This window comes from Leptosomus discolor, chromosome 1, assembly GCF_034619465.1.
Source record: "Leptosomus discolor isolate bLepDis1 chromosome 1, bLepDis1.hap2, whole genome shotgun sequence".
Classification (NCBI taxonomy): Eukaryota; Metazoa; Chordata; class Aves; order Leptosomiformes; family Leptosomidae; genus Leptosomus; species Leptosomus discolor.
Genome location: NC_141391.1, coordinates 214,221,568 through 214,248,040, shown reverse-complemented (window position 1 = coordinate 214,248,040; position 26,473 = coordinate 214,221,568). Strand labels below are relative to the sequence as shown.

The following is a 26,473-nucleotide window of genomic DNA, read 5'->3' as shown; positions in this document are numbered from 1 at the left end:
TCTGAGCATTACCCTTATCTTCACCGCAAGACTAAGAAGAGAAATTCTAGAACAAAATTCTTATTTTCTAAACGTACCTGCAGGCGTAAGTTGGCTGGGGGTTTGAATTCATCCAGTGATGTGAGAACCAGCCTGCTCGACTGCTTCGCCTTCAAGATAAACCAAGAAGAGATTAGGTTAAAGGACAAACAAAAGAGCATCCCCCAGTTCTCCAAAGCTGGGGCTTCACAATAGCGATTGTGTTCCTTCAATAAGCACAGGCTGGTTTTCCATAATTACTTCTGAAAGTAAATCACAGCTTATCATCATGTAGGGATGTAATATCTTCATAAGCCAACTATGTACAGAATTTTAGTAAGTCAGGATAATTTTATTGAGTTTAAAACAAAAAACTTGTTTGGGGTTTAAGGCATCTTTTTTTTGGTGATATTGTTATTATGAAAAGTTAGGATGAGACTCAAAGCAGTGCCTTGGCTGCCAAAGCCAGGTGCCCAGTTCTCCTTCCGGAGACCTTCAGAGGGATCTCCCTCTGTCAGGTCAGGGAAAACGAGGCACTTGGAGGACTTCTGTGCTGTGTAGTTTAAATCTTTGGGCCAAATTACGCGTGGAGAACAAACTGCATCATCTCTTGGACTGCTTTCTTGGAGGTCATATTAAATAAAGATCCTGCCTGCTTGGCCACCAAGGTTTCGGTATGCTTTTCGTAAAGAAAAGAAAATTTTTGCTGTGGAGTAAAACTTAAATTGCACCCCAGGAAATCATCCCCTGAAGTTGAATATAAAATATTCTCTCCTCATCAGACCGCTTACTTAATATTCCTGTGTTTCATCCAGGAGGTATATCTAACCGGTAGGTAAAGTGACTCATAGTTTAAGAAGCCTGTAGATTTCATCTGGTGGAAAGATACTAGGTAAAGCATTTTTGTTATCCAGAGATACTTTCTTTTTCTTTTTTTTTTTTTGTTTTTGTTTTTTTTTGACTACCTGTAAAGTACAGTTGGTTCAACAAAATGAAATTGTTAGTTTTTTAGATTGAAAAACCATGTGTAGTCTGTTCCACACTGCTAAAGGGCCACTTTCTGCATATCGAGGGCTTGGTTTATTCATTTATTCGTTCATTTATACATTATGAAATTGAAAACTATTTTAAGTGGTGTTGCACAGTGTTAATTGACTGGTAGAGCTGCCTGTTGCTGCTCCCTCGGTTTTGCTTGATTTGCTGCTTGAGGTGCAGTTCTTTGGTGATATGAATTGAAACAAAGCGATGCGGATCGAAATGAGAGCGTGTTCTTAGCCTGCAACGTTGTGTAGCCAGGTGAGCAGCAAACCTGGCCGTGGTCTCCGTTCCTGGTGGTGAGCCGTGGCGGACTGTGATCTCTAACCATTGATCTGCAGGTCCATTGTTTTAAACTGGATTTTTGCAAAAATGTTGTTCTTTTGTTGTTGTTTTTTTTTTTTGTTTTTGTTACAGATGGACGCACAGATCCCATTTTGGACGATGTAGGTGATGCCTTCAAGCTTATGGGGGTTAACCTGCATGAACTGGAAGATTATATACACAATATCGAACCTGTCACTTTCGCACATCAAATCCCATCGTTTCCCGTCAGCAAGAACAACGTCCTGCAGTTTCCCCAGCCGGGAAGTAAAGATGCAGAAGAAAGGAAGGAGTACATCCCTGATTATATGCCACCTATTGTCTCCTCTCAAGAAGGTGCGAAACTAATCCTTTGCTTGAAGTTTTGGTCGCTGCGTGTTCGTGTCTTTGGTCACATCCTCAAGCGGTTGGGGTTGCGCTGCCCCCCAGCAGCCGCTCAGAAGGGGCGATACCCCAGTGTGGTTTCAGAACAGGTAGCAGTGCTGCTGGGACAAGTTTGGTTTTCACTCTTTTACTTTCCTTCAACAGTAACTCGTGTCAAAATGCACCACGTGAACACACGTTTCTATGACGTGTTAATTTCTAAGTTTTCAGATGACAATATTAATGGCTGCTTTGCGTTACCTCTTACGGGTTAGCCTCCCTCTTGCTTATACCATGAGAGCTTACGTGACTTGGTAAAGGTAGAAGGAGGCAGGCTGGCGAGACTGATGCAGCATTCCCAGCTCCTGACAGCTGTTTCTTCTCCCTTTGAGCAAATGTAGAAAAAATAATTTAAAAAAATCCCCCGAAACCTCTTTCAGTTAGGATTAATTCAGATTTAAAATAAGGAAGTAAGAGTTGTGTAGAGGCATAGTGCTTTTTTTTTTTGAATTCTCTTTGCTAATGTTGATTTGGGTTTCATTGTCACTGTTCCAAATGCTGTCCTTCCCTTTCTTGTCCCACAGAGGCAGGGCCTGAGGATCACTGTAACAGTGAAACCAACTGTACAAACGCTACGAGCCGCAGTTAGCCTGAGAATTTTGTGGCAGTGGAAAAAGCAACATAATTTTTTCTGGTTTTCAGCTACGTGAGACTTGATTGCTAATAAGATAAACCTTTAAGAAACACGACCTAGTCTCCCTTTTCTCTTTGAATGGTGAACATCAGACAACTACACTTTGTGGGGAAATAAGCTTGGGGACTGGGTACAAAAATCCCAGATGGAAGAACTTTATTTTCCAAAAGAGTGTAGTGAACAAGTGCAATCCTCACAAGATACTTACTTCATTTATAATTGCCGTGGGGACAGAATGGGTATCATGCTTTATTATGCATGTTGCTCTTTTATAAGAAGTGAGGTCTCAAAGTCTGCACATTGAAACAAGTGTAAAAATCCTGCCCAGTGTAGAGATGAACATAAACGACTTCAGCTTATTGGGTGAAGGAAATCCATTGCTGTGCTGCTACAAATGTCGCACGGGACAGTTTTTCAGTGATTTAGTAAGCAGTGGTAAGTGTATGTTCAGTCTTTCATACTTTATACTCAGCTGGATAGATGCAGTTACTGTGTGCTGCAGTTAGACTGAGTGAAATTACCGCTAGGAACAAGTATCTGAAGCATAAAGGGCTGCCAGATACAAGGGTTCTAGTGAGTTCAGCACAAATACGCTATTTCCAGTAACAATGTGAGGACTTAGTCGTGCTGGTGAGTATTTCTGAAGCTCCATAGACCTTTTCTGTTTTCTTTAGTTGCATAGAATACATAGTTGTTTTATAGATCAATAGCATTTTAATGCCTCTTGCCTTAATATAACCCAGGAAGTGAAGCTGCTGTTCAAAGCAGAAATATTTTCTTGGGTTGATAAACAGATACTAAAATCTCACCCTTGTGAAGTTTGTTAAAAGGGTTGTTTTTTAAACCTAACAGTGAACTCTCTTAAACCAGGAAGAGACCAACAAAATATAAATATTATATATGTCGACAGCATTAACAAGAGGAAAGTGCAGAGGAAGAAGACATTGAGAAGTGGATAGGGATTTTAGGTACCTTGTTCTGTCTACTTTCTTGAAACGCTTTAGCCTGATTTTTCCGGAGGTAAACAAACATCATTCTGTCAGAGGAATCCAGCATCTCTGAAGTGTAGCAAGTTACCCAGCAGGTTTGCATTTTTGGTTATTTTTTTGTGATTGTTTTATTTTACTTGAAAAAATCATACTTTAAAAATGTGCAATAAAGATAAACCCAGCGAAGCTCAGGGTGGCTGTATTCAAATATCTGAGCATGGGGAGCGAGGGATGAGAGTGTTACAGACTCAGTCTGGTGATACATGACATACAAAGAGAGGCTAAAAATTGAAATGGGGTCAGTTGTGCTTTTTTTTTTTTTATGTAACTTTTTATACTCTTTCTCTTGGAAGTTAGATCCAGGAGTTAGATTTTAGCAGTCCTTATAAATAATGTATGAATCCTTTTAACACCTGAAGCAAGGAGATATTATTTCCAAAGTTGGATGAGAACCAGGAAAACTTCTAATGCCTAAGGCTAGTGTATCAGAGGACCTATAGACACAACTGCAAAAAATGAATACAGTATTTTTTAAAATGGAAATTTAAAGCAAGCATTAAATCCAGCTCCTTGATACAGGTTTGTTGTAGTTGATTTAAAATACTTACAGTTGAAGATGTTTTAATTTTGAATTAATTGCATTCTGAAAACACTATTTGTAATTTTGTGACCTGTGGTAGTTTGGTTTTTTTTGGAAGGAGTGAGGTGGATCAAGAAACTCTGTTGTATATGTTTTGTTGAATTTTACTCCAAGTAGAATTTGGAAGAAAAAATTTTTACTTTTGCAGATTGAAGGAATGCACCATAAAAATACCAAAAAATTGCGGAAACTCTTTGAATAGTTTGCACATCTTTATAGAATAGGAAAAAAAAAACCCATGCTGCTGCTAAGTTTGTGCAGTTCATAGCATTTGATTTGCTTGGAGTAGGCACTAAAGATAATTAGTCAGTAATGAAGGAAGGCTTCATGCATGTTATGATGTATAATGTAAATCTTTCAGTCACTTAAACTGTCAGGAAGACTCGTTATGTCCTATTTTGTATCGAAGCCTAGAGCTCAGCTCATGTTATGAATATTTATTTACTCAAAGGATTCAGAAATTACTAGTGCTGGTATATTTTAGCAATAACGTAACCGTGATGGTCTAAGGGTATTGCAGAACAAGGTTTATTGGGAGAGGTGATATATTTATCAGTGTTTCTAATTAGAAGTATTATCTCTGGTGCCAAACTGACTTCACAGGTAACTTTAGCTAGGTGCTTTAGTAAGAAAAAACTTTCTTTAATGTTCATCTTTAAAAACAGAACAGTGTTCAGTATGCACCATGACCAGTAGGTGTTGCTAACCTCCTTCTCAAAAGTCCTCTGCTTCTGTGCACGTAACTAACTTCTAATTTCCACTTGCTCTGGAACTGGTGCTGTTGTGCTCAGAGTGTGCCATCTACCCAGCAGCTTGTGCGATGTCTTGATTATCGTTGCCAAGAGCAAAAAGTCCTGTCCAGCCTGAGAGGAGCCGTTTCCTTCACACGTACTCAATAGTAAGACATGCTGGAACAGCTCTCAATGATTGCTGAAGTTGTGGGGGAAAGGGAGGAAGGCAAATAGGTTTTCAAGATCTATAATTTGTGTCAGTTGGAGGTTCAGTTCAGTGGCACGAGTTTTGTTCCAAGAAAGCAGAAAATGTTTTCTTCCCTTAAATAGGCCGTGCCTCATTTCAGTAACTGCGCTAACGACATGATCCGGTGCAGATTCCAAATGCTTGCACGGCGAGGATCTGCATATAAAATTGTATATTTTATAAAACAATCTGACTCAGTATTGCCATGGCAAATGTCGGGTTTTTAGCAGTATTTTTACAAAGGACACTGAAGGCATAATTTTATGCCAATGTATCATGATGTTCGCTGTCTGCCTATTTTTAATTAGTCTCCTTTTTGGGGTTTTTTTGAGTTATTTTAGCGCTGTTGTCACTAAAATGTCATGGTAAACTTGTAAGACAGATTAAAAAAGGAGAAAAAATAAATTAGTTGCAAAACATGATGGTCATGCTTTATTTCTTGTGCTTTAATGTAAAAGAACATACATTTTGCAATAATACATCAACTTCATAGAATTTGTTGATTGTATTTGAAGCAAAACAGCACTGTGCTGAAACTAGGCCAGCTGAGAAAGCCCAGATACTTTTCCACAGCTAATAATAATCAGTATTGCATTTTTTGATAATGCTGAGAGCCCTGGGTCCTGATGCTTTAAGGACGTGTATCATTCTCCATAATTAAAACAAGGCGAAGTGTGAATCTTACATGTGCCATGGTAACCTTATTTTTAAGCGTCCTGGAATGAACTTCTACCTTGTGCTTGCTGCATCTTGTTATTACCTCATTTTGAATAATAATTTTAAAAACCCCAAAAAACCTCTACTTTATGGCAAAAGAAAAGTCCTTTTCAGAAAAGTCTTTTTCTGTCTTTTTGAAGTCACAGGTAGTCCATTCCTGTTTCTCTGACTAGAAGACTGAAGAAAACGTGTTGCTTTTGTGCATGCAGTTCTGTTCGTAGCCTATTATATTTACATTAGGCACTTAGTCCTGTCTTACACTGTAATTGTGCTGTGGTACGTCAGAAGGATGTGAGGGAGAACACATGAGAGTCTTTTCCCAGTAGCTGAATTTTTTGTGGGGAGAGGAATACCTTTTAGGGAGTCAAATTGAGTTCCTTCTCAAGTCTTGCTTCACTTTTTTCCTGTCTTCTACTTCATATCACTTCATTCCTACTTCATAGAGGTCCTTTCCCTTAAAGATGGTCTGGAAACAAATGTAGTTTTTACCAGGCATTAAGTTTTGTGGTCTTTCATTCCTGAATAATGTCTGTTCAAGCACTGGCATTGCATGTCTGATCATTGAGTCAGGAGCAGTTCTGAGCACGGTGTACAAATTCGGATTTAGTTGTAGCCTTTTCTGTCAGAGCATTTTATTTCCCTGGCCGATCAAAGTATAAAATTGTTGATGATCTTGCAGACCTGCTTTTTCCCCCTCTTTGCTGTTGATGTGATGTTAGGACCCGTTACCCACCAAAACCTGGTGTTTGCAGCCACCTGGAAGTGTGGAAACCCAGCTGTCAAATCATACATCATCTCAGAACATCTCTAGTTTTTTCATACAGTCTTAGTTGCTAGAGATCGCATTTGAATCGATGGGGAGGCTGGTGAAGCAAGGTGCTAATCAAAATAACACGATTTATGCATCTGATATCTAGGGTCTAGCAGTGCTGGAATTGTAATTGTATGAAGCATTAAGCATCGTGGTGGTATAAAGCATTAGTGTCTAGCTCCGGTGGCTAGAGATATCAGATTTTAGAATTGTCGCTGGCCCCTCAGTCTATCAGTGCTTTCTTTGGCCGTGGTCCAGAACTGAATGTAGCAAGTCTTGGATCTCAGACCAGCATCTTTTCATTCTCTGGTTTCCTCGAGGGTTAAACGAAGGCAATACCTCCTTCTAAACTGGCGCGGGATGGGCTTTTAAAAGAACACTGGGATATCGACTTTGCCGTTTTGGTGACACAGGTCTCCCTGTTGGTTTTAAGCCTCTCTGCCTTTCCCCAGATGTAGTTTAACCCCATGGACTAACTGTTCTTCCTTCGAAGAGCTGCACCGATGATTTAAAAGCAGCAATGATCTTTTCCACAGAGCTTTTCCCGTATACTTGGTTAGGAAACCACCACCCATCAACAAACAGGTATTGTGTAGTCAACCACTCTGAAGAGTTAAACCCCTGCCAGACTGTGAACACTCTGCTGCTGGCTGCTCACCGTGCCTGGTTGCTGAGTATTTGCGAGCACCCTTTAGCTGTCTGTGCAGTATTGCTGAGTGTTAGACGCTGATTGCTTTTGTGCGAGTGAGGCTTCACGTATGCAGCAGCCCAGCAAGGAAAAAGCAACGGGAGAAACAGACAAAATGAGAAAGGCAGCCAAGCTTGAGATGCAGACAGAAGAAAGGCATTGGGAAAGAGCCAATAGGAGAGGCAGGTTTCGAAGAAAAAGGCAAATATGCGACAGGAACAAAAAAAGTGTACAGAAAATGTGCCTGGTTTAAATCTTGCCATTAGACAGAAAAATAACTTTTATAGAAGGCGTGCTGATAAAGCTGTAATTGGGAAGACAACTGTATCTTTACCTTTTCTTAAGAAGCTGTATCATAATCAAAAGCATAATTTCCAGTGAAATACTGCAAGAAAGGATTTAATGAGGAAGATTTTTTTTTAAAAAAAAAAGCTTACAATGTGAAGCTAAATAGACTTTCACCGAAGAGCTTCATTTAATTTGCAGCACTTGGGGGAAAAAAAAAATAAATCAATGTAATAAGTGCCATAGTAAAACTTTATCCGTGGCAGAAACCAAATCACATAGCTGGGATCCATTGACTGTGGAGACAGAGGCATACGCTGGTTTATATAACGTAGGAGAGTAGTACCTAACTTTTCCTAATCATACATGTCTTTGGGGAAAAAAAAAACCCAAACCTTGCTATTTTTGTAAAAAGCATAATGCAGCTGGAAGTGGGGAATGGAAGAAATGGATTTAAAGTGTTTGCCTAGGTTTGGGGAGAGAGCTTGTGATGGGTTTTCATGGTTTTGTTTGTTGGGGTCTGTTAAGTGTTGTAGCCTTCAAAACAAATAAACCAGCTGGAATCTGGCTGTTCCTGAATAAGCAAATCAGAAAATACATATCGTAAAGATGCTGACTCCAGGTTGGTTTTTTTTAAAGTAATAAAGAGAGTTAGTAATACTAACTATAAAAATTCAGCATTGCGAAAATGTGTTGCTTTAGCCTCTTTAGTTATCTAGTTTTATTCGCTGCACATAGCAAATGAAATGAAGTTAATGTGCCTTTTCTTCAAGGGGGTATCATCCTTTTAAAACCTTCCCACAAAGATTTTTCTGTTTTTCAGACCTGCTTAGATAACTCACAAGTTGTTAGTGATTCTCAAGGATTCAAAATAAAAACTGCAAAATGCAGAAGTTGACTGATAAAAGCCAGCCTCTTGCACTAAATTATTTACATTGAATTGGAATGGAAGTCATGGATTCTTTCATTGCATTGTGATGTGCAAATGGCAGTTTTGGCTATAATAAAACTGGAGGAGAAAATGGGACTTTATGATAAAAGGATTCTATTGTCTTGCGTATTCTCAAGAGAAGCGCTGTCGTGATTTTAATTTGCTACTGATCCTTTTTCAGCAAAACTTTTGTCACTTGTCTTGACTCGTCATGTCAGATCAGTTTTTTCCCTTTTCTGACAATGTATGACTTTGTTTAGTGCCTGCGTTGCTTCCTGCACTGTCTGCTGCTACTATACTTGAGGATTTTATTTCATCTGGATCATCAGACACCTTTGTGCCTTTGGAAGCATAAGTTTCAAATTAGGTTATCGTCTGATAGCCGTGTGTTACTGTTCTCAAGTGTTTCAGGCTTTCCCTTAGTGCACTGAGTATTTTTGGTGACTCTAGGGGAGGGGGTGGGAAATGGAAAGCCTAGCTGCTGCGTAAAGCGGGATAAGAGAAGCGCAACTGGCCTGTTTTAGGGGCTGACCTTGTAACTTTATTATTTTTCGGTGCTTTTGCTTTGTGCAGGAGCCTTTCCTATTGTTCTTCTCATCGAATGCTTTTATTTTTTTCGCTTTGGCTTTGGCCACCAAGCGTGCTTTAACTTCATGAAAATGGTAATGATTACTAACAAATCCTGGCATTGAAAAAGCAAGTAAAAATTGCTTTAGCCACTGGGAGCAAACCCACAAATTTGACTGTTACCCCCCTGCACAGGAATTTGTGCCAAACTTTTGGAGAAATGGGTCCTACCCCAAGCAAGCCTTAATTTTGTACCGCATTTGAGCGAATCGTTTGGGAAGGACACGGAAGTAGAACATGTTGGTTGAGGCCTCGTATGTACATCTGATGTTGAGACATGTGGCCCTAAGTGTCTCCAGCAATGCCGGCATCCTCCTGCTGCTCATTAACAGCTGTGACACGTACATGGGCACGGGAAGGGTCCACCCCAGCTCAGGAGCTGCCACTCCAGGTAGTTGTTCTGAACAACGCTGCTGTCCGGGGAAGAGGTACTTGCAGAGTAACTTTTTTCAGTTAAAACTTTTGAAGTGTCTGAAACGTTTCTTTCCTCCTGTGAAGAATACCGGTGCTTGGAGCTGTTCAGGAGCAGACATTGCACGGTGTTTACACGCACATTTTCAAGTGTAGCTGAGCCTAACCTTGATCTTAGCATCAGAACAAGCCATTGTCTAGACAAAGATCACTAATGGATTACGGGACCCGTATCTCTCTTGCGTTAATCAGGTGAATGACTCATTACAAGCTTCTGCAGACAAGTATGTGGTAGAGTCCAGGTTAAAACCGAGGAAGTCTGCCTTCTAATTTTTAAAATTATGACTAAGAAAGCTCATTTGAATTATTTGTCTTTTGCCACACACAGATAAGCCCTATAACTGTACCGTACAGCTCTTAACCTCAGTGTCTTCTTCCAGTCTTCACCCTTGGTACACGTTCCTGTTTTCTCCAACTCTCAACTAAAGGGAATATTAGTGAGTGGGTAAGTCATTAGGAAGGGCTAACTCATTTTTGTGTGTAGGCAGTTCCGCTTCATTCTGCAGGAGCCTGAGAAATGTAAAGTTGGATGGGTAACAGGGAGAGTTCGAATTAGAAGGCATTGGGAGACATGACCCTGGCTCATGTAGCAAGGTGCTTGGATAATTAAAGTTCGTCTGTAACGGAGTGGGTTTTTGGAATCTTTCATTTTTGTAATTGCGCTCATTAGAAATGTTAATGGCTTTCTGATGACTTGACAAGACAATATTTCTATATATTTCTTTAGTTTGGATTTTGTTTCTATGAACAGCTGTGTATTGCGTGACTGAGTAAAATGTAATTCTGCTTGCAGGTTGTGTACAAATGTGTATTGTTTGGATCGGTTAAGCAAAAGCTACCGTAGCGTGCCTGTGTGTTTGAGAAGCGATGTCAAGCTTGAGCAGGGCTGGATCTGGCTTGTATTTAGCCCAAGGCTGGGAAACGTAGGGTCTTCAGGTGGTAACACAGTCAGTCACAAATTTCTCTGACTTGGTTTGAGATTAATGTTTCAATCATGGTTATAAGTGATGACGCCACGCTGCCAGAGGTGGTGTTTTATATGGGGAGATAAATTGAAGTTCAGCTCTGCATTTGTGTGCTTAAGACAGTCCAATAACAACTTAAATGGCCTTTATTCTGGCCACTTCACAATCTGCAGCATTCGGCTTAATTTATTTTCTTTGGTGAACTTGTTTGCCCTCCGCGTTCGCGCTGTTGATGTCTGCTGCTTTCCCATTCCAAGGCTGTGTTAAAGGAAGACTCGGTGTTTCATGTGTATTCTTACGGTTGGGATGAAGCATACTTTTCTTCAAACGTTATGAGCTCTTTTCCCTGAGGGGAGGAGGATGGTACTGATTCTGTGCGTCTGAGAGGTACAGCTTAACAGATTGGCCAAATAATCCATCCTGAATTGGGGAGTGAATAACTTTAATACCCCTTATCTTGCATAGATTTTTGTGGATATTCATCTCAGCAAATGAACTTTGCATTTCTAAATGTTCAGAGCAGCATGTTCGTTCAGGTACAGCATACTTGAATCTTAATATTCTCCAAGTTTCTCCACGTTTCTCCAGGTTTCTGTGCATGGCGGGACTTTGGTTCCAGGCTTAGTTAAACAAATGTTTTGCGCTTGTGTGCGGCCAACGCTAATTACGTCTGACAGTCACAATTGGGAATAGCACGGAGGAAATAATAGTTCTTGACCAATCGCTAAAACACAGGAAGTCTTGGTGCCGTAGGAAGGGAGAGAAACTTCACTTTTCATTTCCTTTGGAGTCCAGTGTGTTCAGATTAACTTTAAAGGGAGCTGAGATGCAGCTCTGAGGATTTAGTCTTCAATCGTGTGCTACCTACGCACGGAGCCCATCTCAGCAGGCAGTTAGTCACCAGCCAGAAAGGCTCTCAGAGCTCAGCTGCCGGGTATCCTATTGCAAATTAAATATGAAACAAGGATGCGTTGGGTTTTGCATGAGAAACTCTTAACACATTCATTAAAGAGGCTTTCTTTCTGTTCTGGGTATTTTAAATCACAATATTGCTGAAGGTGGTAGGTCATCTGTAATCTCTGAGATAACTAGTTTCTTTTGGTATTTTAGAGAGAATTGATGGATTACCATTCTTATGTGCAACAGGCTGTAATACAGGCTTTACATGTTCAGATCAGCAAGGTTTATTGTGATTCAGTCACCTTGTTTGGGGGGGTGTATGTGTAAAATCTTCTACAAATAATTTGTAATGTGATCAAAACATGCATACATATATATATATATTTAAGATAAAAGCTGCAGTTAAAATCACATATCCTTGTCCAGGGAACCTGAGTTTTAGAATTACAAGTGAACATCTATTTCGATTTTGATGAGATTTAGCCATCCATTTATCCTCCTTTAGCATCATACCTTAACTTTTTTTTGAGTCCTTAAAAACATGATATAAAACCACATTGGTTGTGATGAGCTGAAAAATCAAGATGGAATTTTGCTGTTATGGTGCTGCTGTATGGTTCAGTTACACTTACAAACTGCAGCATGTGAAGGGTTTATCACAATGTTGCATATATTGACACAATTTGGTATTTTTTTAGGACTCTTGGGGCAAGTAAACTTTATGTGAATTTAAAAGTGCTTAGTATCTTACTTAATGCTTACATTGCAGGTAACAACCTTTTCTTAGATGAGCTGATTTTCACGGAGTACAGCTTATGTATAGTATCTATTTAAAACTTAAGGTGATTCAGGCTGAAACACTGGATTTCTTCAAAACCTCAGTTTTATAAATGCCCCATCTGTTTAAGGGGTTTTTCTTTTGCACAGACATTCCCTCTCACGTGAGCTCACTAAGCTGAGCTCCTTGCGGGTATTTTTGGTCCATCTCTGCTGTGCAGAGGCAGAGAGCTGGGTGAGGTGAACTCCCAACGCTTCTTCTAGACCCCCGGTGTAATTTCATGCAGATGGGATGCCCGTGGAAAACTGCGGTCTTCAAAAACAACCCTGCTGCCTGGTCAAAGACAAAATGCTTCCACTGGTATGGAAAGTGAAGAGTCAGAAGAAATTTGAGCTTGAATTTTGCAGTATCAGTGGTCCGTGTGTCCCGTGTCCGTATGTCCTCTGTCCTGTGCCGTGCCGAAGCGGGCTATGGCTTTCCCAGGTCACAGGCTGAGCCAGGCAGGGTGGCTGCACTGCTAACAGGAGACATCCAAGGCGATCCAATGAAGCAGGAAATTGTGTTGATTAGTAGATGGCATTTTACAAGAAGCTTGTTGTGGTGTTGAGACTGGCATATTTCAAATGAGATGAAAAATTAAGTCCTTGCCACTTGTGGTGATTAAAGCCTCAGTGGCTCACTTTTCAAGAGCAGCACGTTAACCCTGCTGGCGCCGTTCCAGTTGGGTTATAGAGTTCTGCCAACTTAAATGCCCCGAGCAGTTTCAAATTCATGGAGAAGAAACCGCTCAGCGCTGTTCTGTGCCGCTGAATAGCCGCCGCATCCTCCCCACCAAGATCGCTGCGTTTCAGCGGTAATTGAAGTGATGCTGAGTTGAGGCCAGGTCCTATCGACTGAAGGCATGCAGCAAGCTTTTTATTTTTTTCTTTTTTTTAAGGGGAAATCCAGCAGTGCAGGCGTGTTTTCTAGGTTAGCGTTGGACCTGTACGTGTGGGTGATGATAAATAAATGCAAAGTCGTTACGCTCTTTCAGGACAGGGAATATTGCCCATCCTGGTTCCAAATCTGTGTCTGCAGAGGAGAAAACCACGTATGATCCGCAGGTCCTGCGAACGTGCTGAAGAAACCGAGACAAATAAACAGAAACGTTGATTCCTTTTATCTAAATAGTTTTCTTCCTTTCACATGCGTATGAGGGCTGCTTTTGTGCATAAAATAGATAATAATTTCCATATGGTATTTTTAGCAGTCAACCTATAGAAAAGGTGTGCGGACTGTTAGAGTAATTAGATGCAAATAGCCAAGTAGAGGGACAACTGGTTATAATCTGCTGTGAAAGGCAGGCGTGTGACATGGGAAGGTGATGCTGGCAGTGGTGTGTGTGCCACCAGAAGAATGCACGTTGGGGTTAAATAACTTACAGTAGGATTTTTGTAAAATGGAGTAATTCTTATCAGCCCCTGGTAAAACGGCTAACACTTGTGCTGCTTTCAGAGTCCGGTGTTACACATGTGCTTATTCTATGCAGTAGCTATTGGCCTTATCTAAATGGAAAACCCTTCCCAGCTTGAGAACAACTTAGCAACTTTTTAGTATCAAAAAGAGCACATTATACACAACACATGTACCCGACTCAAAGGAACATGTATGCTGCCTAAAGTTTTTGGAGCTAGTGTGTGCGTACGCTAATCTCCTGAGAGTTCATTGCTCCAAGCTTTTATCGAGAGCAAAGGGAGTCGGAGCCGAAGACTTCTGTGCACTGCCAGTCCATCTGAAAGAACCAGCTCCTTTTTCCTTAGTTCAAGGCGATACGCCCAGAAGTATGTGCACATCATTCCTATCAATGCAGTCACAGGACTCTGACTTTCTTTTTAAGTGAAAATAAATGAAAATGTTTTCATTCTGTATTGTTAAACAGCAGAGGAGGTTTCTGCTACAGTCTAATTGTCTTAGATCTGTTTCTCAGTGCAGTGGATCTTTGCATTAAGCTGTTACTACCTTTGAATGTTGTTTAGAAGAGATGAAATATATTGGTAACATCTCAAGAGAAAAACTCTAGATACTGGTTTTATGAGGAAAAGCTTAGATGTGGTTTAAAAACCTGCTTTTTTCTGGTTGTCGTGGGTTGACTGCAGTTCAAACTGCTCGGAATTACTACAGCCTCTGAATGTCCAGTTTTGCAGTTTCTTTGCCTTAATTGGTGTAAGTTTTACTTTCGCTGGTGATCTTTTATGAAAGGGCAGTGAGATGAGGGAACAAGCGAGCTTCAGAGCGAGAGATCGCGGGCAGAAGTCGTGTCCACTTAGTATCGCATTAACAGGGAGAGAGCACGCGAGCTATCAGATAGCACACTAAATGCTCTTCTCCAGAATTAGGTGACTTTGTTTCCTTTCCTGCATTTAGTGTCCCAGCATCCCGCAAAGGTCAGGGTTACTTTTTGAACAGCCAGAGCTGCATTAGTGCCATTCTTTTTCTGAACAGTCGTTCGCTTCTTTCTCTAGTGTTAAGACAGCGGCCGTAACCTTTTCATTGTAATGAGCCAAAGCTTTGTTAAACCAGGAACCTCTCCTGGTCATAGGTAGCATGGTACATGAACATACTTAAGGCAATTCAATTTCTGTAAGAAACGGTGTGCAAAGAAAAATCTTGCTTCCTCATGCAAAGAGCCAGCTTCCTAATTACAGCGGAGTTGACAAAGAATGACAGTTGGCAAAAATCCAGAGCGATACTCTCGTTGCCTCTTGTTGCAGAGTGAGGCACCTTAAGTGTTCAGTCAGCACACCTTCTGATTTAATGTAAGGAAATACAGAAATATAAGTGGAGATTTTCGAGATTTTTCTTCCCCGCTTCTGTTTGAGAGCATGTTAATACTGTACTCATCAAGGATTTACATTTCTTTAATGTTAGCTATCTGTATTGAGTTATATCACACCTATCTTCACCCTGCTGATGCGTTATCGAGGATGAAACTTTTATTCTGCAAAACCCAAGTCATTTCTCGTGAGCTTTTATTTTGCCTTCTGTGTGCATGTCTCATTTCCAGCATTCATAGCAAAATACGTTTTTCGAAATAACAGCAGCATAATCTGGTTACATGTAGCAAAGGAAATACTATGAAAGATCGAGGCTTTCTCTAATCTGAGTCCACATAACATCTTATATTGCTACGTGTTACGTGGCTATGAAATGCCCTGCGCAAGTGGAATAGTTTAAGCATTGTGTTGAAATCTGCAATTTTTAAAAATTTAGCATAACTGAAAGACCAGTGTTAATGTTTACTGCAATTTAATTAAAATTAATGAAATGTGTTTATTTCTAAGTTTACTTGAAATTGCTTACTAGCTCTTTCTACCACCGCCTGTTTTCTTGCTCAAAACAGAATAGCATATATCCAGGGAGGGCGATTGCTTGTACACCACACGCTGGCTTTCAGAATGGAAACTTCAGGAGGGAAGCCGAGAGGAGCCAGACGAGCGCATGCAAAGAAAATGAAATGTTTCAGGCTGATCTGAGCAGTGGAGATCAGATAACTAGAGTCGTGGTGCATCTTCTTGGAGATTGTATTTGTAGTTACTATACAGTAATCCCTACTAAAGAAGAGCTTAGTGTGTGATACACCTGGCACAGTTTGGAGGACAAGGTCCAGCGGTTTGCTCCCAGCAATCTCCGTCCTTGCGAGACACAAAACGAAACAAAACGAAAAGAGGCACCAAAGTGGTCTGGCTCTAGGGGTTGCTAGAATTTGAGCGAAAGGGAAAACAACTAAAACACTATTCACGCTAGTGGCGAACACGTTCTGCGGTTGAGTTGACCAGAGCCATCAGGGCACACCAAGCTGTTGGCAACGACGTCGCCGTTCCTGTCGCAGCTCTGGGAAAAGCACAGGACCACAGCCTGTCTCTGTTTGCACCCCCATCAATTTGAGGTGCTGAGGACACGGTGATGCTGGGGGAAGGGAGATGATGACTCGAAGGGAGCCCAGTCTTTCCCACAAACCTGTGGTAGTGTAGTTCCAGTGGTTAACTGGTGTGTGATGTGAAAGAGAGGTAAGCCAGGACTTGAAGTGTGTGCCTGAGGTCTGTTGCGGTGACAGATAATGGTGATGGGGCTGAAGAAATTAACGTGGGTGTTAGAAACAGCAGAGTCATGTTAACGGGACAGTTCTGTCAGGCTGAGGAGGACCTAAGCCCAGCTCTGCTTGTCAAGCTGAACTCCTGTTGAGGCAGAGGCCCTGTGTGGGCAGCACTCAGAGAATGCTCTGGATCAGAACTGGCACGATACCCTTGTACCAGCCCCTGTGGTGTCTTCCTGAAGGGCTTCCTTATTCAGAGGTTAAAGCCACATCTTTTTACTCAATATTCCTTGATGGATCCATCTAAGGAAGAGCAGGAATCCCTACTGAGAAGCAGAAGACATCAGTCCAGTTGTTAAAGGACTATACTTGCTCTGTCAGCTGAGCAAGATTTTGGGAAACAGGTATAACACTCTCAAGTTTAAACTGGTTCTAAGCTATCCTTTCTCCGTGAAAAATAAGAGGGTTGGTCAGTGTTTGGGTCTGTTCATGAGCCAATTGCACAGAAAATACATGTTCTACTGTTTTTTCTCTTCATCGGTCCTCTAAGATAGCCTGGAAAATTAGATGTTTTCCCTCTGAAAAATCAGATGAGATCAAGTGTTTTCCAATAACACAGCTGTGGTTTTTCACCATAGTTATCATATCTCATTTGCTGCTAATGCAAATTTGATAATCGTATTGGTTCAGACTTAGACACTGACTGTGTTTTTAACAGTGATATTTTACAAATCATTGCAGGAGGTTGCACGCTATTTTTGGAGGAATTTCCAACTTGAAAGCGCGGCGAGCTTTCTTTATGTTAGCTAGAAAATCCAGAGGTGTAAAAGCCCAAAAGGTCTGTATCACTCTGCTCCCTTCAGATACCACACGTGCAAAAATTCAATAGGATCGTTCCAAGCCTCAAGTTGAGAGAAGTTATGACTTAAGGCTATTGAACGTGTAGTTTTCAGACAGCTGCAAGTTCTGCTATTTTTAAACACTTCTTCACTTGCAACAAAAGCTCTAGTTACTATGTGCAATAATGTATTCAATAAACTTTGATTTAAAACTTTTTTTATATTTTAGCTGCATTTTGCTAATAAAAAAAGGAATGTGGAAGGAAATACTTCGTGAACTCAAATAGCTGAAGTCTTACAGCCGCTTTCTCACAGAAGTACAGCTCCTAAGTGGAATCCATGCATCAGATGTTGTATTTCTAATAGGTAGTCGTTTGGGGTTTTTTCCCTGAGAATTATAAATGTCTGAGGCATGATTTAAAATGGAAATAGCGTCATCGCCTTCACCATCATGTCACTATCAATTTGCTGTAGTTAAACCATTCGGGGAGATAAAATAGATTCAATAGAGCTATCAGATAGTATCTCGCAGTCTTTTTATTTAAATGCATTTCACTCTTAATGCAGAAGAGGGCATGTGTATATGTGCCTCTGTGCGTTGCCGAAAGGGACTAAAGAGACTCAGTGCTGTTGGTGCTCAGTGAGTTTTGGGTTTCTCTGTTAGCTAGTGGTTTTGCAACCCCTGTATACTCTTTTCCCCCATCTCAGCTTTTACACATGTATTCCTTTGCTACACTGATGTGTTTAGGAATTAATTTTTTTTTTCCTCTCAAAGCTCTGTCTTTCCATTCTGGAATTCCATTCTGGAATTTTAATTTTCCTAAGCCCCTTCTAATTTGTGTGCCATTTTCCCAGCTGGAAATGGAACGTGGTTTTGACAAATGTTTCTGTGCGGTGATGTGGGTCTCCTAATACTAAGACTGACCTAAATGCTGTGGTCAAATTTGCTGTGCCTTTTCCCTCTGCCGGTGCCTGCCTCTTACTGGTAGTTACCACTCCTAAGTATTCCACGCTTCTCTTCCTAGTTAACAGCTTTCTTAAAATGAATTAAGTATTTTTCTTTGCGTGCTGAGATCAGCTTACATGGTTCCAAGCATAATAGTTTATTTATGCATATATTTCTTACAGCTGTCGTTTTCCATGAGTGCTTGCGCCACACTTTCAGTGTTACACTTTCTGACAAGTTTCATTAAATGGGATCATCCTTGTTTTTAGAATATGCCACAATAAGAGCATGCCTAAATTATATCCTTTTGGTTCCTTACTAGATAGCTCTCTCCACTTGTTCATTACCACTCGTCTGCATTCTTTCAGCATGTTTAATTTTTTGTCCGAGACTTTTCAAGTAAGATTTTGTGATACTGTCAGATATCAAACTTTAAAGCTTCCATTATAGTTTCCAGTTATCTATTATTTTTGTAGTTCTTTCAGAAGAATCTGAAAATTGATCAAGTTATCTTTTTTCTTTTTTTTTTCTTTTTTTTTTCTTTTTTTTTTTTTTCTGTCTAATCTTACAGTGGGTTTTTTCTTAATATGTCCTAATTCTGTTATGGGTTGAAGTGGTAGTTGTTAGGGTCATTCTTTTGAAGTGTGTGTGTATTCTGGACTTACTGATAATATTAATTAGATACATGTAATAACAAGCAGCTTTAGTAATTAGTGAACTCCTGATAGAGACAGCACAGTAGTTTGAGACATTTTTCTCAAGCAGCAAGACAAAATGATCCAGATGCTCTTCGTTTCTGTATCAAGACAATATTGCCTGCTGCTTACAGGTTTTTTGGGTTCGGAGTACACACCCTTCGGTACCGACTGGCTGTTTATCATTCTGTAATTTAGTAGTGATGGTTACAGTCTGAGACTACTCAGAATGGAGAAAAAAGCAGAACAAAAATCAAATATGTTGATTCCACATCACTGAAAAAGCTTTTCTTCTATACAAGCTTTATCACAGAAAAGTGAAGATATTATTAAGTGAGCAGAAGCAGCCGAAAATGGAAACTGCCCAAGAAGTTCAAAAAAGTCAGCATAAAGTGCAGAGGAAGAGAGAGGCTTAAAGTGTTTGCAGTTTGTATTTCCATCCCTGTTCGCCTTCCTGGAAGCTTGCCCTGGGTTCGTACTTGGGACCAGCTGCGTGTGGTAGCTGATACAGAGAGGTGGCTGTAAGCCGTGGCCGCCCTTGCAGGCAAACGGTTTTCTCTAGAGTTCTTGTTGAGGGGTAGAAATAAAATAATTTTCAGTCTTTTCTTACTAGAGTTTTCTTTTATTTCCCTAGTTTGTGTTCTGAAAAGGCAAAAGGATTTTTCCTTGTATAGCTGGACAGTGCAGGAGTCTTTGACTTTAACTTTTGTTAATTTGTCTGACTGGTATTATGTCCAAACTCGGTGGCTGCTGTGGTCCGGATTTAACACAGGATCACAGAATGGTTTGGGTTGGAAGGGACCTTAAAGATCCTCTAGTCCAACCCCCCTTGCATGTCTTAGAGATTTGAATGTTTATGACTCCTTAACATGAAAAAAGTTTTGACATGTATCTTGACACTGTTGCATCAGTGCTAACTGCATTTTTTTTTTTTAATCAAATCAAAGATTAACTATGACATCCAATTATTTTCCCCTATTAAATGTACTTGTCTTGGCTTACATACCCTTCATCCTAATTTTCAGTAAGACTCTTACCCGTTTCCTTATAGGTAAAGCCTGGTGTGAACTATTGGGGTACAAGGAACAGAAATAACACGGAAGAATGACTGAAAATGCTTAAAGTTCATTTTTACTCGAAGTATGTTAGTCTGTTAAGGCAGAAAATAGTTTTGTCTTTTTTTAATGAACAGCTGGCTTAATTTTGATAAACACTTCCATGCAGATGTCTAAAAGGGAAGAAAAGTTTGATGACTTTGCCAGTGGAGCAGCCTGCTTAATCACCTTGATCAGGTCCTAGATGAGCTTTCTGAATCTTAGATAGTGCGGTGGGCAAGAATGCAAAAAGCTGGACGTGACCGTCCAAGATTGCTTTCATGATCTTACTGAGCATCTTGTCTTGCTGTTCTCGCTGCTTTTACAGAGCAGCAGTGCTGTGAGTAGGTTGGTCTATTGAGCAGATGGTATTGTTAACAGTATTTGTTACTGTTGGGTATAAATCTGAAGGAACAAATACAGTAATAAGAATATTAAGGTACCAAAAGATGTTCCCTGTGGTGGTGTCTTAGCAAAGTTCTCACAGTCACATTTAGTTTCCCCTCTTCAAATTACTTCTTTATATTTGTGATGATTCTTTTGGTTTCTCAACTTTCAGAATTTTTTCTCAATCTTTTAGAAATCTTAAAGAGAATGATGCCGTTTTGATTTGTTTGACAGCCATCACGGTTTGGCAAGAATCTTTTCCCAATATATGCAAATTATATGTACTCTGAAATGTGGATTTTTGAGGTTATATTGTTTCCTGAAGTTGGCTAACAATTTAACTTGGCAATAATGTGCTGCTCTTGCTCCTATTCATTAGGTGTCCTGTGTGGGGTTGAGTTTTTCTGGAGGGGGAAGATATCCAATTTCAGTGCTTTTTGATAATTTTAAATCATCCAACTTAAAGCATCTCTTTGGGCTAATATCATATGCATACAAAAAGCTTTGTTTCCCTTACCGACCAAAGTTTAAATGTACTAACTCCATGGACTTTTACAGGAGCAATCCGTGGGTAAAACGTTCTCCATTTAGTGCTTTGTTAGCGACACGCTGTTTGAAAGATGTTTTCTTGTATTTGTTTACTGAATGTAAAAAAAATGTGCCTGTAAGATCAGATTGGATGTGCTATCGCTGCTTTTCATGTTGTGGAAAGTGTAACGGTAAAAACTTAGTTTGGGGCAATGCTTGAATCTATGGTAAACCCATAAATTTACTCTTGGAAAAAAAATCTGCTTTGTGTATTTTAGCCTGAATTCACCATCATAACAAATAGTGATCGTGAAAGCTGCCACGTACATCCCAGCTGTTGGCAAGTGGCTGTGTATCACGATCGCTTAGCACACAGAAATTAAGGCATTCTCTCTCATTTTCGTTGAGCAGGGAGCTAAACATATCCTGACCAAGTGCTGAGGACATGTTTTTAGGGCAGAAGGCAAGATTTTTCGTGATTTGGGGAAGGCTACTTTGTGAAGTTACCGTTGTGTGCTGTGAAACCTGTGCCGTAGGTGTAATAAAGGGCACGCAGAGGAAGGTGGGTTTATGCTCTCTATTTTTAGCTTGCTTTGACATCTGCACATCCACTCTGTCTTTCCATATGAATCGGTGGACAGATTGCTTACGAGTAAAACACAGTTTCATTTTTTTGCCCCTGGTTTAAAAAAAATAAAAGTAAGTGTTTGTTTGTTGGGAAGAAAAACCCCCGAGCATTTGCCCCTGACACGGGCTCCCTTATTCTGTGAACAACTTGAATTTGCACAGACGGCTTTCCAGTTTGTACGGGCAGCGCTGATCGTTTGGGGGGGCGGCAGGCACTCCCGCCTTCCTCTGCTTCGCCTTTCCTCCCCTCGGCTAGCTCCAGTTTTCTCCTTCTTGTAGGGACTGGCAGCAGATCCTGCAGGAGGGGGTGAGCTGAGCTCCTGGTGTCTTTCGAGATGGATCTCAAAGATCAGGGGAAACTCTGGAAAGTTATCTCGAAAGTGCTTAAACCCCAGGTGTCAAATTAATTTGGGTGGCTGATGTGTCCCTGTGTGGCACCCGAATTGAGAATTCCTGAAAATCTGGATTTTCAGATGAATGAACAGATAGGTCTGGTAAATTAGGGATGTGTGTTCTTTTTGATTATTTGTTCGCTATTTTGATTACACTAACCTGCTTAAGCTCTCTGTAGGAAAAGAAGGTGGCTGCATCTTCCCATTTTTAGCTTCCATGTCTCTTTAAAAAGCTTCAATTTAACACTTAGAGGAAAAAAATGCTTTTTGCCTTTATTGCTTGCTGGACCTCTGTAGCATTTTGCACACTGAACCGTCCAACCTCTCACAATTCTTTGTTATTGTGATTATTCAGAAGACGATGCAATCATCTTCTAGGTTTTGTTGACAAGATTAGCTTATGCCAGAGAACTTTTGTGAATCGCAGCCTGTTGGATTTTCTTAGAAATACACAGTGAATTTAAAAGGCTGCCTTTGGGGAATGAAAAGCAATAACTTAATAAATAAAGTTTAATCACTCCTGACACTCCCTGTCTAAAACAACTGGAATGCAATGGATTGAGATTTTAGATTGTACAACTGTCCTGCAAAACACTCGCTCCTTTCAGAAAGGCAAAAGGCAAACCACCCACAAGCAGGCAGACATTGCATTAGGGCCAGAGATTTAAACAGACAGCAAATGGACCTTTAGGCTTCAACAATAACAGTAAATCTTCATAATTTGCATAGCATTTTGAGTAAGCAAGTTGTTAAATGCTTTTGTCTAGCTTGAACTTACGGTAAAATTACCCATCCGTGATACTGCATTATTATTATGCTTTTTGTTGTTGTTGTTATTGCACTGATGCGGCTTAAAGTAATTTTATCACCTCCATTTAACCGTTGGTGTGCATGAATTTAAATACATGTCCGGTGGGGGCTCATCTGCTGTGATCTGTGCAACGGTCAATGGCTTTTAGCGTCCTGATTTCAAACCGTTGTGCTCCATGAAGATCGCAGTGTCCGTATCCAAGCCTGGCTGAGGATCCCGCTTTCGTTTTTCCAGCGTCGCCATCTAGATGAGTGTCTGATAGATTGCCACCTCTCAGGAGGCTTGCGAGGTGCTGGAAAAGTTAACTGTAACCTACAGCGTGTGCACAAGAACTTGCTTCAGGACTGCCAGCCTGTGTTTGTGTGTCACACCGAATTTACTGTTCCTCAAGAATAGGGTAGTTTTTTTGAGTCCTACTTTTAAAATTAAAACAGGAAGATCACCATTTCCCCCCAGTTTTATAAGAGGTGTCACCAAGGTAGAAAGACGTGAGTTTTAACCTGCTCTGTGTTTGCCCCTTCATGCCGTCCACCCTGCTCCTTTACCTGGAGAGCGCTGTGTTTGCTGTGGAGAGGAGCCGAGTTTCAGGGAGCTGCTGGTAGGAAACAGGCTCTTACAGTTCATGGCCATTTTGGCGTCATATGCTTCCTGCGGCCATAAAATTAGCTAAATTTTGTGGCTGCAGTGTAATCTGAAATATCTAGGTGCTTGTGGCTGTAGTTTTTTGCAGGTGACAAAAAAATGTTTGCAAGTTAATTGTTAGAGAGCTGTTGGCTAACTGGGGAGTCTGGGGAAAAGGCAAACTGTGGTTGGTTTGTATTAGTGGAAATTCTTAAAACTTTAGTCAAAGAAAAAGAACTATTAAAGTGAAAGCAAATAGCTCTTTGCTCTTTTTAGTCTCCCAGATTAAGGTAGGAAAGCCAAGGGAATGTAAAGGAGGGTCTTCTGGCTACCTGATGTCTGCAAGGCGTCAGTCCTGAGAACTTCGCTGTTTATAGGTATGAAATCATGCTGCTGCAATTGTTATCCCCCAAACACATAAAATTAGAACGATTGCACTAAAACCTGGTTGTGTAAATCCACTCTCTCAGGAAGAGTGTGCTTTCATTTGGTCCTTTTAAAATCCTTGTTGTACTGGGGAGGGTGCGTGTCTTCTGTTTTTTCTTCTTCCTTTTATTTTTCTTAAGAAAAAAGGAACGGTGAGGGAGCTGTTGGAAATTTCTGTGCTACACTTTTCAGTCGTGCTCAGAGCCTTTGCCTCCTATTTCTGTTTCCCCTTTCCCTTTTCCACTTGGCCATCTGAAACTGGAATTTTGAAAATTATCAGCCAGTTTCCCGTTGGTGCTTAGGGTAGCATTTAGTTTGCTGATTTCTTGTCAGGAGCCAGATATCAGTATTTCGGGGTAGTTACCATCCAGAAAAAAAAAAAACAAACAGTTTTCTTATTAAAATGTATTGAATAATGAAACAGATTTTTTTTATTATTTGGTTTAGATTATTTTGTAGTCTGTTTGCTTTCAGAAGTGTTTCTAGTATCATCTAATTGTATCTGTCGTAACACAGAAGCAAACTAAGTTGGATCTTAAGCAAAGCAGTGCTTTAGTACAGGATCCTAAACAGATTAGTCTTTGGGAATATCCTTGCTAGATGGATCCTGTGAGTGAGAACGAAACAATTCAGACCTCAGATACTGCTTTTTAAATGTCTTTCAACTACGACTGTCTTCGAAAAGATTACTTGCAATCTCGTTGGAAAATGCACGCCTGCTGCAAGGCCGCGCTGGCCTATTCGTCCAGCTGAAAGGTGGCTTAATCGGGTTTTGTGAGGCTGCCTAATTTTAAGCAAAAATGATCCCAGAATAGCGATGCTTGGTTTTCTGTCCTGTTTGGTGTTCGTGCAATAATTCAGCATTATTTTGATGCCTCAGCAGAGGGCACTGTTGTAGCATTAAAGGCGCTTGAAAGTCTCCAGCTTTTCTTGATTTTTTTTTTTATTTTTTTAATTTTTTTTGGAAAGTGTTTAATGTTCTCCATGTAATTAAATTCAGTTCCCTGTATAATTAGCAATGGAGCCTTATTCTTTGTGCCACTGCTGTGAATAGTATTATTTTTGTCTCTATTTGCCTTCAGTCAGTGCAAAATAATGTTGCCTATCAAAATGTAGAAAGTTTTATTGCTATCTCTCAAAGCTAAGCAATATTTAAAGGTGGAAATATAAAACTGTGTAGTTAGTTTCATTTAGTTGGTCAGAGTAAATAGGAAACCTTTAAAATTCCTGCTTGTGACTCGGGAAATAGCTGAGTTAATACACCATAATAATTTTACCTTTGTATCTGAATGTGTATTATAATATTTTTGGATTGTCAGTACTTGCAGGTTGTTAAAAATACATGCACAAACCTGTAATATTTAATTATGTGGGAAACCTATTGATTTTATTTGGGAGATATTTTTTCCCTCTCTAATTTTTTTGCAAGAAGGTGTACTGTACTGGTGCTGTTTAGCATATTGAAATATTAATTACAGAGTGATCAGGCATAGTTATTTTTCATTAATTGCAAATGCAAAGTAATTACTGGGACCTAGAAATAGTTTGCTTGTCCAAATAACTGTAAACATCCTAATTTTTTTATAATTTATGACGACCAGCTACAAAACATGCTGTCAGAAAGAAATAATTTTCTGATGTACTAGAGATCTTAAATCTTAATGCTTACACTGAAATGCTCTTACTGCTTGTAAAGAGAAGGTATTTGGAAGGTGGAAGTCCATTAATACTCTGATGTGTTTGGCTCTTAAATTGGCAAATACCTACAGAATTAATTACAAAAAATATGTTCTAGTTTTCTTTCAGAAAGTGTCTCTTTGTCCGTAACTGGTTGAGTTACCTGAACAACCTGGGGAAGTTTGTATTAAAGATCGAGGGGTACGCTTTGCTGCTGACTGGCAGGATACTCTTACGCTCATTTAAAAATCAACCACAAAAAACATCGTCTCCAAAAGTCTCTGTTGCCTTAGAAATCGTGGGGAATGTTGTTTGGTGGTTTTGGTTTTTTTTTTTTAGTAGTTGAAAATGTTAATGAAGTTATCATCGCTAAACGCAGTCGGGAGGATTGTGAGGAAAGGAGCGCCAAAGAGTTCGAAACGAAAGCGAACGGTGCGGATCGGTCCGGCTCTTGGCTTCTAGGGCTTCCGCGGGAAATCCTGGGGTCGGGGCCTGATCCTGCTGCGGACCTGGGCCCTTGGAGCTCCTTGCCTCTAGGAAGGGAGCTCTGTCGCAGGCTGCCCGCCGGCGTGCGGCAGGATTCGTGTCTCAAGGCCAAAGCCGCTGTCTAAGGTCGCCGCGAGGGTTGCAGCTGGAAGCAGCAACTTGAACTGACAAAGGGAAAAGTTGGTTGGGTTTGCTTTTTGTCAGCGCAGTGCCATGCAACTGGCTTGTACGTTCACAAAGCGAGGCGACTGCCTCCAAAAGGGGGGGGGGGGGGGAGCGTACTCAGTAATATGCTGTGCAGCGGATTGTAACGATCCGGCGTTACCTATTTTCTACAGGGACTAATGTTGTGCCCAAGAAGACTGTAATTAAATGTACATTTTTGTTCTTTAAAGCTTTCTTTCCTATCGTTTCCTATTTATTAGTGTCTCCTTACGTCTGCTTGGTAGGCTAATATTCAAGCAAATTCTTGTTTCGTGTGAAACATTAATACTGATGTACTGCTCCTGTATCATCCCTGTAGCTGTTATCTGTTGGATGTTTTCCCCATGAGAGGCTATCGCAGGTTTTTAGTCCAGACTGTTTGTATTCGACAAGGTCAAGATAAGTTTTATCTCTATAGATAAGTCAAGTGCATTAGGATCAATACGGTTACAGT

General features: G+C 40.4%; 1 protein-coding gene across 1 annotated transcript in view; it reads left to right on the top strand.

Annotated features, from left to right (window-relative positions):
• TAF3 (TATA-box binding protein associated factor 3) overlaps positions 1–26,473 on the top strand; it is a 120,283-nt gene that overhangs the window by 9,790 nt on the left and 84,020 nt on the right. Inside the window, exon 2 of the mRNA XM_086474861.1 lies at positions 1,471–1,713. Within this exon, the coding sequence (XP_086330987.1) occupies positions 1,471–1,713 (243 nt within the window). The remainder of the gene's footprint in view (positions 1–1,470; positions 1,714–26,473) is intronic.